This window comes from Salmo trutta, chromosome 16, assembly GCF_901001165.1.
Source record: "Salmo trutta chromosome 16, fSalTru1.1, whole genome shotgun sequence".
NCBI lineage: Eukaryota > Metazoa > Chordata > Actinopteri > Salmoniformes > Salmonidae > Salmo > Salmo trutta.
The window spans coordinates 12,805,712-12,818,775 of NC_042972.1; the positions used below are offsets into that span (position 1 = coordinate 12,805,712).

The 13,064-nt window shown below is 38.2% G+C and overlaps 1 protein-coding gene across 1 annotated transcript in view; it reads right to left on the reverse strand.

The window, feature by feature from the left end:
• LOC115150108 (E3 ubiquitin-protein ligase rnf213-alpha) overlaps positions 1 to 12,003 on the reverse strand; it is a 62,129-nt gene extending 50,126 nt beyond the window's left edge. The window contains exons 1-6 of the mRNA XM_029693039.1: positions 11,914 to 12,003; positions 9,695 to 9,809; positions 8,347 to 8,492; positions 3,531 to 3,979; positions 3,230 to 3,436; positions 2,768 to 2,977 (exon numbers count right to left, since the gene is read on the reverse strand). Of these exons, the coding sequence (XP_029548899.1) occupies positions 2,768 to 2,977; positions 3,230 to 3,436; positions 3,531 to 3,979; positions 8,347 to 8,492; positions 9,695 to 9,797 (1,115 nt within the window). The 5' untranslated portion in view covers positions 9,798 to 9,809; positions 11,914 to 12,003. The remainder of the gene's footprint in view (positions 1 to 2,767; positions 2,978 to 3,229; positions 3,437 to 3,530; positions 3,980 to 8,346; positions 8,493 to 9,694; positions 9,810 to 11,913) is intronic.
• Between the last annotated feature and the right edge of the window lie 1,061 nt (positions 12,004 to 13,064).

Below are 13,064 nucleotides of genomic sequence, written 5' to 3' on the forward strand. Positions count from 1 at the left end.
CTAATGTTTGGTGAAGATGTACCTGTGACAGTTTAAAACATTAGCAGGGCTCCAGACTAATGTTTGGTGAAGATGTACCTGTGACAGTTTAAAACATTAGCAGGGCTCCAGACTAATGTTTGGTGAAGATGTACCTGTGACAGTTTAAAACATTAGCAGGGCTCCAGACTAATGTTTGGTGAAGATGTACCTGTGACAGTTTAAAACATTAGCAGGGCTCCAGACTAATGTTTGGTGAAGATGTACCTGTGACAGTTTAAAACATTAGCAGGGCTCCAGACTAATGTTTGGTGAAGATGTACCTGTGACAGTTTAAAACATTAGCAGGGCTCCAGACTAATGTTTGGTGAAGATGTACCTGTGACAGTTTAAAACATTAGCAGGGCTCCAGACTAATGTTTGGTGACGATGTACCTGTGACAGTTTAAAACATTAGCAGGGCTCCAGACTAATGTTTGGTGAAGATGTACCTGTGACAGTTTAAAACATTAGCAGGGCTCCAGACTAATGTTTGGTGAAGATGTACCTGTGACAGTTTAAAACATTAGCAGGGCTCCAGACTAATGTTTGGTGAAGATGTACCTGTGACAGTTTAAAACATTAGCAGGGCTCCAGACTAATGTTTGGTGAAGATGTACCTGTGACAGTTTAAAACATTAGCAGGGCTCCAGACTAATGTTTTCCCCTAGTGGCACTGCATTCTCAGTTGGTAGCACTAGACCATGATTTGGTGGCACTCGAAAAATGTTATTGTGGCGTCACACAATAGAAAAATGTGTAATCTTATAAAGTAATTCACAATGATTAATAAGAAGTGTAATAAACTACTGAGATGGTATTCAATAAATAAGTTGTTACATCTAACACGTCCAAGCAAGTATGCATGATTAAGATATTTTGATATGCAACCTAATCCAGTGATTGTCATGAATTTTGGGTTGACAATTAGGCTATTATTGTTATAAAATAGGACTAAAGAATTATTTTTTGGGGGTTCAATAGAGATTTGCCTTCATCTTTACGTGCACTAATATGACATATTGGCCTAATTCAATTGCTGCTAATTCACCACCTGCAGAAGTGGGAACTCTATCAAATCTATGTTATTTTTTTTTGCCAAATTCCATTTAGTTTTTCAGAAATATTTTTTGGGGGGGTTTTGTTGTACCAGGTTTTGATTTTTCACAGTTATTTCAGGTTTTCACTCTAGAAATCACACTTTTTTGTTAGAAAAACAACAATGCTTACACCACATCAGGAGACAATTTGAGGTATTGGAAAAATGTAAGATATTTCGATTTTGTAGTGTAGTCAGGGGTGAAAGTAGATTTAATTTCTTCCCAATACGGGACCTCCTAAAGTATGTGTGCACGTGCATGCCTGTGGGCCTAGTCGTAAAGATTTTTAATTTATCCTTTTAAAATGTATTACCTTTTATTGTGGCATTTACACAACCAGCTAATATGTTTTCATCTGATTGTCAAACAATAATTTCAAAGGCTTACTAGGCTACCCACGCACGTTCATCCACTCACATTTTTCAGCCTCCAAACAGTGGTGAATGAAAAGAGACATCTTTTATACAAAACACCAAAAAGTGTAAAGACATTTGCCAATTGTCATTAGACCTCAATGGATGTGTCCACTGCTGTCCGCAAACGCCTCAGTGTCAGCCAATCATGCCTTAGCAAAGTGTCAACGTTTTCATCAAATCACATCGCATTTTGGAGCGTAGGCTATACCACCCGTTTTCAAGTCCATTCACACATTTTTCATGCCTCTATCATGCGGCAATGATAAATAATGGTGAAAAATCTACAGTTTTCTTGACATTTTATTATAATTTATTGTGATAGCCTCATGTTTTACAGGTACTGCATACCCCCACTATTTATTTTGTACTAGACCGTACCGTCTTACTTTCACCCCTGAGTGTACAGTACTTACCCTTTAATTCCAGTGCACACCTAGCAAGAGGCTGTTGTTTAGCTGTGTTTTGTAGTGCACATGTGATGATAGAGTTTGCAAAACAAATACCCACTGGATTTCTAAAAATAATCATGATATAATTCTGCCAGGTAGGCATTAGCTACTTTCTAGTTTTTGGGAAAGCCTTTCTCCATCTACCAGAAGATAAATATCATTAGCATCCCTAACGGCTACAGCACACACAGATGAGACAGGGGCACACACAGATGAGACAGGGGCACACACAGATGAGACAGGGGCACACACAGATGAGACAGGGGCACACACAGATGAGACAGGGGCACACACAGATGAGACAGGGGCACACACAGATGAGACAGGGGCACACACAGATGAGACAGGGGCACACACAGATGAGACAGGGGCAAACACAGATGAGACAGGGGCAAACACAGATGAGACAGGGGCAGTCCCGTGTCGTTGCCTCGTTAGAAAGTTCCAGGAAATGATCATTACTGATGCATTCAGTTCATGTCTTATTATATCAACTTTGGCAAATTCATTAATTTTCTAATTCAATACATGTAATTGATTTCCTACTACCAGCCTCTTCATCTCTGATACTAGCTCTGTATTTATCTCAAAGCCATAAGATTTATCTCGATTATTAAACAGTGTAAAACAGGCACAGGACAGACACCTTCATTACAGGAGTCATGAGGATAAATCACCTTACCGTTTGACCAAATCAGTCAAGTCAAAGGGTGGCCAAATGCGACTGTATGGTCACAGTCAGTATCCCTGTATTACACACATTCAATCTATGACAGACACTTACAATTGGGGAGGCTGTGACTGCTTTTCCGTGTTTTCGTTCTTTGTTTCTTCCTGCCTTGTGTTTGACTTATCTGTTGGGTCATCAGTTGATACTTGGGATTGGTCAACACACGGCTGTGAGTTTGCTTCATCCTTGGTACACTTGTCACTCTGGTTACTGGAGGTCTGTTGTTTATTCATGACTCCAGCTTCCTTGCTCCCTTCAGGGCTCCTGGAAAGCAGGAGTTTCCCAAATGTCAAAATATTCTGAACTTCAAAACATCTAAAACAACCTACTTTCACAATTACATTGTGTTATAATATTAATTCCCCCAACAACTGTAATAGTTTAAGCATTACTTGTTCCTTACATTTCCCATGAAGTCTGTTGTGACGTCTATGTAAAATGTGCATTGAATAGTTTAATTTGATTTGACAAGTAATATGGTTTTATTGAAAGGACCAATTTAATATATAAACTTACATTTGGGTTGGCTTTTTCGGCTTGTCCTTATTTTTTGGGGATTCCACCTGCTGGAAGTCTTCGTCATTCCTGTGGTTTGGTGGACTATCTTCCTTTGCAGGTAGGGAATCAGCAGTAGATGACTTAGAAGCATCACCACCACCATAATCACTCTGCTTCTCTGGTTCCTTGTGTTGGCTTGGAAGCCTCTTGTCTTGATTCTCCAAGCTTATTGATAAAAGTACAAACGTGTTTCAAAAGATGCAGTTCAATATATAAATATATATGATAAATCATAATAGAATAGAGAGATCTTGATTACCTCTGCTTCCTCTTTACTGTTCTTGTCTCTGTGGTTTCACCCATCAGAGCTTCTTTATATGACAGCTGTCTTACTGGTTGAGTTGGGACTGAGGCAGGTCCTGTGTTCTGATCTGTTGTCTCATGTGTGGATGAGGCAGTCTTCTCAGGCAAGTCTTGTTTTACTGAACTAGGTTGGGTTTGGCTTGTGTTTGACTCGTTCAGCGGTTCACTTTCATTTACCTTTGATGGACCCTCGGGTTGGTCTTCTGTGGTTGTCTGGTACGGGGATGGGATAAGAGAGGTTGGAAGTTTGGAGGGTACGGTTGGAGTGGCAGCAGGAGTGGAAGTGTTCTCAGATGGAGTTCCTGTAGGGGGAACATCCACCGCTGCATAGCTCTCACTCCCAGACGACTCCTCTTTCTGATGTGTGTCTGTGGTCAGCTCAGTGTTGCGGAGGGAGTCTTCGCTCTATGTACAAACAAAAGTGTTATAGAATTGTATTTTGAAATATAACACATTTCAGTATTTAAATGTAACTAAGGCAAACAAAACAAAGAAAAAACTGTGCATATACACTCTATACTCTACTTAATATACATTCTACAATCTAAACTCTACCACATATACACTCTACTCTACTGAATATACACTCAATACTCAATACTCAACTGAATATACACTCATTACTCTACTGAATACACTCTATATTCTACTGTATACACACTCCATACTCTACTGCATGTACACTCCATACTGTATACTCTACAGAATATACACTCTATACTCTATTGCATATACACTTTACTGCATATACACACTACTCTACTGCATATACACTCTACTGCATATACAGTCTACTCTACTGCATATACACTCTATACTCTACTGCATATACACTCTATACTCTACTGCATATACACGCTTCTCTACTGCATAAACACAATACTTTACTGCATATACATTCTATACTCTATACTCTACTGCATATACACACTACTCTACTGCATATACACTCTATACTCTACTGGATACACACTCTATACTCTATACTATACTGCATACACACACTACTCTACTGCATATACACTCTATACTCTACTGCATATACACTCTACTCTACTGCATATACATTGTATACTCTATACTCTACTGCATATACACTCTACTCTACTGCATATAAGCTCTACTCTACTGAATATACACTCTATACTCTACTGCATATAAGCTCTACTCTACTGAATATACCCTCTATACTCTACTGCATATACACTCTACTCTACTGCATATACATTCTATACTCTATACTCTACTGCATATACACACCACTCTACTGCATATATACTCTACTCTACTGCATATACACTCTACTCTACTGCATATACACTCTATACTCTACTGCATACACACTCTATACTCTACTGCATACACACTCTATACTCAATACTCAACTGAATATACACTCTATACTCTACTGAATACACACTCTACAATCTATACTCCACTGCATACACACTCTATACGCTATACTCTACTGGATAGACACTCTATACTCTACTGCATATACACTCTATACTCTACTGCATACACACTCTATAATATACTGGATATACACTCTATAATCTACTGGATATACACTCAATAATCTACTGCATATACACCCTATACTCTACTGGATATACACTCTATACTCTACACACTACTGCATATACACTCTATATTCTACTGCATACACACTCAATACACTACTGGATATACACTCTATACTCTACACACTACTGCATATACACTCTATATTCTACTGCATATACACTCTATACTCTACTGAATATACACTCTATACTCTACTGGATATACACTCGACAATCTATACTCTACTGCATATACACTCTACTGCATATACACTCTATACTCTACTGCATATACACTCTACTCTACTTCATATACACTCTATACTCTACTGCATATACACGCTATACTCTACTGCATATACACTCTATACTCTACTGCATATACACTCTACACTCTACTGCATATACACTCTATACTCTACTGGATATACACTCTATACTATATATTCTACTGCATATACACTCTATACTCTACTGGATATACAGTCTATACTCAATATATTCTAATGCATATACACTCTATACTCAATATATTCTAATGCATATACACTCTATACTCAAATGCATAAACACTCTATACTCTACTGGATATACACTCTATACTCTATACTATACTGCATACACACACTACTCTACTGCATATACACTCTATACTCTACTGCATATACACTCTACTCTACTGCATATACATTGTATACTCTATACTCTACTGCATATACACTCTACTCTACTGTATATAAGCTCTACTCTACTGAATATACACTCTATACTCTACTGCATATAAGCTCTACTCTACTGAATATACCCTCTATACTCTACTGCATATACACTCTACTCTACTGCATATACATTCTATACTCTATACTCTACTGCATATACACACCACTCTACTGCATATATACTCTACTCTACTGCATATACACTCTACTCTACTGCATATACACTCTATACTCTACTGCATACACACTCTATACTCTACTGCATACACACTCTATACTCAATACTCAACTGAATATACACTCTATACTCTACTGAATACACACTCTACAATCTATACTCCACTGCATACACACTCTATACGCTATACTCTACTGGATAGACACTCTATACTCTACTGCATATACACTCTATACTCTACTGCATACACACTCTATAATATACTGGATATACACTCTATAATCTACTGGATATACACTCAATAATCTACTGCATATACACCCTATACTCTACTGGATATACACTCTATACTCTACACACTACTGCATATACACTCTATATTCTACTGCATACACACTCAATACACTACTGGATATACACTCTATACTCTACACACTACTGCATATACACTCTATATTCTACTGCATATACACTCTATACTCTACTGAATATACACTCTATACTCTACTGGATATACACTCGACAATCTATACTCTACTGCATATACACTCTACTCTACTGCATATACACTCTATACTCTACTGCATATACACTCTACTCTACTTCATATACACTCTATACTCTACTGCATATACACGCTATACTCTACTGCATATACACTCTATACTCTACTGCATATACACTCTACACTCTACTGCATATACACTCTATACTCTACTGGATATACACTCTATACTATATATTCTACTGCATATACACTCTATACTCTACTGGATATACAGTCTATACTCAATATATTCTAATGCATATACACTCTATACTCAATATATTCTAATGCATATACACTCTATACTCAAATGCATAAACACTCTATACTCTACTGGATATACACTCTACACTACTGAATATACACTCTATACTTAACTGCATATACACTCTATACTCTATATATTCTACTGCATATACACTCTTTACTCTACTGCATACACACTCTATACTCTACTGGATATACAGTCTATACTCTACTGGATATACACTCTATACTCGACTGCATACACACATTATATTCTACTGCATACACACTCTATACTTTGCTGCATATAAACTATATACTCTATACTCTCCTGCATATGCACTCTATACTCTACTGCATATACATTCTATACTCTACTGCATATACACTCTATACTCTACTGCATACACACTCTATACTCTACTGGCTATGCACTCTACACTCTACTGCATATGCACTCTACTGCATATACACTCTAACTCTACTGCATATACACTCTATACTATATACTCTACTGCATATACACTCTATACTCTACTGGATATACACTCTACACTACTGGATATACACTCTATACTTTACTGCATATACACTCTATACTCTACTGGATATACACTCTACACTACTGGATATACACTCTATACTTTACTGCATATACACTCTATACTCTACTGCATATACAATCTAGACTCTACTGGATATACACTCTATACTCTACTGGATATACACTCTATACTATATACTCTACTGCATATACACTCTATACTCTACTGCATATACCCTCTATATTCTACTGCATATACCCTCTATACTCTACTGCATATACCCTCTATACTCTACTGCATATACACTCTATACTCTACTGCATATACACTCTATACTCTACTGCATATACACTCTATACTCTACTGCATATACCCTCTATACTCTACTGCATATACCCTCTATACTCTACTGCATATACACTCTATACTCCACTGCATATACACCCTATACTCTATACTCTACTGGATATACCCTCTATACTCTACTGCATATACACTCTATACTCTACTGCATATACACTCTATACTCTACTGCATATACACTCTATACTCTACTGCATATACCCTCTATACTCTACTGGATATACACTCTATACTCTACTGCATATACACTCTATACTCTACTGCATATACACGCTATACTCTACTGCATATACACTCTATAATATACTGCATATACACTCTATACTCTATACTCTACTGGATATACCCTCTATACTCTACTGCATATACACTCTATACTCTACTGCATATACACTCTATACTCTACTGGATATGCATTCTATACTCAACTGCATATACCCTCTATACTCTACTGCATATACCCTCTATACTCTACTGCATATACCCTCTATACTCTACTGCATATACACTCTATACTCCACTGCATATACACCCTATACTCTATACTCTACTGGATATTTGGCAAATTTTTCTTTACATTTTCAACAAATACAATTGTGATACAGGCACCTTTTCCTTGACATTTCCCCCTGGTTCTTCACTGGAGTGTTTTAGAGGTGTGTCAGTTTTGTTCGGGGATAATGTCAGTGGCTCATTCTCATGCTGGGGCTCTGCTTCACTGACCGCAGAGGTTTGATGCTCTGCAGTGGTCTTATCTGACATTGAAGACATGTTACTTCGGTGAACTACATGATACGAACATTCAAGCTATCTTGCATTTAATAGTTTGGATTTATTTCCTATTGGACAATTCCATATATTATGCATAGGGCCAGGGTTTGTCTTGGTCAGGTCACATAATCAGTTAAAACTCCTGGTCCTAGGCAGGGCCGGACGAATCAAATCTGGGGCCCTAGGAAAGATCACTTTAGAGGGTCCCCTCTTGGCGGTAGAGAGAAACTTTTGTAGTTTTAAAGTTTATTTCCTGTAATTCTACACATTTTTCCATGGCTTATGCCGTGTTCTTATGTTATCTGAGTGACTCAAACATTATAACAAAATCAGTGGGGGCCCCTGGATTTAGGGTCACTGGGCATGTGCCCTTTACGCCCGGTGGGTAATATAGTCATGGTCCTAAACATGCATATCAATGGCAGCATATACATGCATGCTGTAGACCAGCTGCAGAATATGCAGTTGGCTTTTACTAGGATACAATTGTAGTTTACCAAGATTAAGTGAACTTTGTATTTCCTATGTAATAAAACATTTGTGCTGTAATTAGCCTACCGTAATTTCCGGACTATTGAGCGCACCTGAATATAAGCCGCACCCACTGAATTTTAAAAAAAGTATTACTTTGAACATAAATAAGCCACACATGTCTATAAGCCGCAGGTGCCTACCGGTACATTGAAACAAATTAACTTTACACAGGCTTTAACGAAACACGGCTTGTAACAAAAATAAATAGGCTTTAACGAAACACGGCTTGTAACAAAAATAAATAGGCTTTAACGAAACACGGCTTGTAACAAAAAAATAGCAGTAAACAGTAGCCTACCAGGAAAGTCATTGGTCACTATCTTCCTCCTCCTGTGCACTGAAACCACTGAAGTCATCTCCTTTCAAAAAAAAATTTAAGCGGGAAAAATCCATATATTAGCCGCGTCATTGTTTAAGCCGCGAGGTTCAAAGCGTGGGAAAAAAGTTGCGGCTTATAGTCCGGAAATTACGGTACTTGAAAAAGTGGGGTGCAGTTGCTCATCTTGAATGGTTAAGTATACTGAATAACATCCAAATATTATGATTTTGAATACATAAATAATGTATAGATGGTCAAACAAATGACAAATAATAGATATTGATTCATGATTATTAATATTTCAAAATAAATCATATATAAATCATATATTACCTGAGGTGCAAACTTGGGAATGGACAGGTAACTTAAATCCACAGTCACAGCAGAATTTAAAAGATTCTGCCAGCATGTGACCACAAGCAGGGCACTTCTTCATGATGAACCCTATCTGTTTGAAATAATAAACATGATCACTATGACAAACCATTATCATATATGGGGCAGCAGGTAGCCTATAGGTTAAGAGTTTTTGGCCAGTAACCGAAAGGTCACTGGCTCGAATTCATTAGCCGGCAAGATAGAAAAATCTGCCGTTCTGCCCTTGAGCAAGGCAGTTAACCCCCAACAACAACGCTGATGATGTAGACATCGATTAAGGTAGCCCCCCGCACCTCTCTGTCTCAAAGGGGTTGGGTTAAATGTGGAAGACACATTTCAGTTGAATGCATTCAGTTGTGCAAATGACTAGCTATCCCTTTTCCCCCAGCAGTCAGACAAACATTCTTTCACTTTCAATTACTCCTCATTCAGAAAGTTATGGTTAGGCTAAGATTTTTTTGGGGGCTGCTATTTTTCAGATGTTGCCCTACCGGAGTTACACAGTATTGTTGACACTCACATCAATGAGCTACTTGCTATGGGCGTCACTGGTATTAGCTTCACGACTGACATTTGAACCAGCGATGTCAGCCCTATGAACGAGTCTCACAGCACAGTGGGTTGATGAGGATTTCGAGAAGAAACAGGGTTTATGTGAAATGTTACAGACACAGCTGGACAAGATGGAAACAGACACAGTGACAGTGTGCACCGAGGAAGAGAGGCCACGGACAGAGAGAGCTGAAACTTCACTGCTTGACATGTATGATGAAATCCTGGTTGAGACTGAACAAATTAACAACGAAACAGCACAGCAAGTAAGTGAAAGAAATAGGTTTTGATTATGTTTTACTGGTAATGGGAACATACACTACCATTCAAAAGTATGGGGTCACTTAGAAATGTACTTGTTTTTGAAAGAAAAACACTTTATTTTCCGTTAAAATAACATCAAATCGATCAGAAATACAGTGTAGACATTGTTAATGTTGTAAATGAATATTGTAGCTGGAAACGGAAGATTTTTTTATGGAATATCTACATAGGCGTACAGAGGCCCATTATCATCAACAATCACTCCTGTGTTCCAATGGCACGTTGTGTTAGCTAATCCAAGTTTATCATTTTAAAAAGGCTAATTGATCATTAGAAAACCCTTTTGCAATTATGTTAGCACAGGTGAAATCTGATGTACTGATTAAAGAACAAGAAAACTGGCCTTCTTTAGACTAGTTGAGTATCTGGAGCATCAGCATTTGTGGGTTCGATTACAGGCTCAAAATGGCTAGAAACAAATAACTTTTTTCTGAAACTCATCAGTCTATTATTGTTCTGAGAAATGAAGGCTATTCCATGTGAGAAACTGCCAAGAAACTGAAGATCTCGTACAACGCTGAGTACTACTCCCTTCACAGAACAGCGCAAACTGGCTCTAACCAGAATAGAAAGAGGAGTGGGAGGCCCCAGTGCACAACTGAGCAAGAGGACAAGTACATTAGAGTGTCTAGTTTGAGAAACAGACGCCTCACAAGTCCTCAACTGGCAGCTTCATTAAATAGTACCGCAAAACACCAGTCTCAACGTAAACAGTGAAGAGGCGACTCTGGGATGCTGGCCTTCTAGGCAGAGTTGCAAAGAAAAAGCCATATCTCAGACTGGCCAATAAAAATTAAATATTAGGATGGGCAAAAGAACACAGACACTTGACAGAGGAACTCTACCTGGAAGTCCAGCATCCTGGAGTCGCCTCTTCACTGTTGACGTTGAGACTGGTGTTTTGAGGGTACTATTTAATGAAAATGCCTTAATCAAGAGCGCGATTGCCGCACAACTATCATCTAGGTTAGTCTAGAGGCTATGGCTACTATTAAAAATTAACTATTGTCTCCTTCTATACTGTCAACAACAAGGGTGTGACCAAACTACTAGTGCAATAAAACTATATTTTTTGTGAAAGTTGAAGCTTTACCAATGTTAAGATTTATCCCAAGATCTGGTTAACGACTAATGTTAGCGCTGCTGCTCCCGGCCACACCCGTTATAACATAATGTTTGGCATAGATTGTTGCCCACTCACGTCCAATGATATTGACAAATAAATAACATACAAATATGTTCATTCCCTTTTTACATGGGAAGTTATCAGATAGTCACTCCAACAAGCATGATCTTACCGGTTTCCCGACTCATCAAGCTGTCATATCAGTGTCCGCGTAGACCGTACTGAACAATCTGTGCTATGATTTACAAATACATTGGGGTAAGTTTCGTTTTCCGGAGAGAAGGTGACGAGGACTACACGCCTACTTTCCTTTCCCCGTAACTGCTTTATTCCGTGCATTCTTCTTGAGAAATAGGCTTAAACGAACTACGCTCTGGTCATGAAATATTGTGCGGGTGGGTTGAGGACGGGTTGAATAAAGATAAAACAGTACATTAAAAAAAAACATAAACGTATCATTCATGTGCAATGTATATGTATAGGCTACAATGAGGTGTTTCTTACATTAGTTTTAGGCAATATCCCCCATAATATGGCATTAGTGTGTAAGCCTAACATGCTAACCTGACCGCCCGGGTTGCGTGCACGATCATTGCAAAAGAAATGTACACATATATATTCTCAATCATTTCATCCAAACTACTGACGCGCATCAACAGTCGTCTGCATAGCGCCGTAGTCTAACATATAACTACAATTGGCGCTAAAATAGAACTTGGTGGGCATAGACAAAATCAACATGCGCACCATGGTTTGGTCATCATGTAAACTTTAGGGTTTAAAACTGTATGCGTGCCAAATAGCCTACATGCCAAATGCTTTTGGGAACGGCAGAAGTCGATCCACTGAGGCAAAAGTAATAATATTGGTGTTTAATTCAATAAGAGAAAAGCTGCGAAATGGAGAGTTGGTGAAATGCGAAAAGAGGATGATAGCAGTGCCAGCTATGTTATGTTGAAACACAATCTCACACTTAATTCGTGAAAATATGTACAGAAAGTATTTCAGCAGATTTCGTGCGTTTTTGTGCATTTTATGTGGCTTAATTCGTGTGAAAAGACACATATTTTAGTGCGATTTAATTCGTAGAAAATTACCAAGAAAATTTTCGACTTCATTCATAGGAAAATACTTTTTTGGGGGGGCAAACTTCGGAACAATCATTTGAAAGTTATTATAGCAGTGCAGGATGGGCAATGTTGTTCTACCCTTCCTTTTTTGTGTGTGTACCACATTTATTTATATCAGGGGTGCTTAAACTTTTTCAGCCTGGGACCCACATGACAAATTCTGTGTTTTTCCTGGGACCCAAGCTTAGGAAAA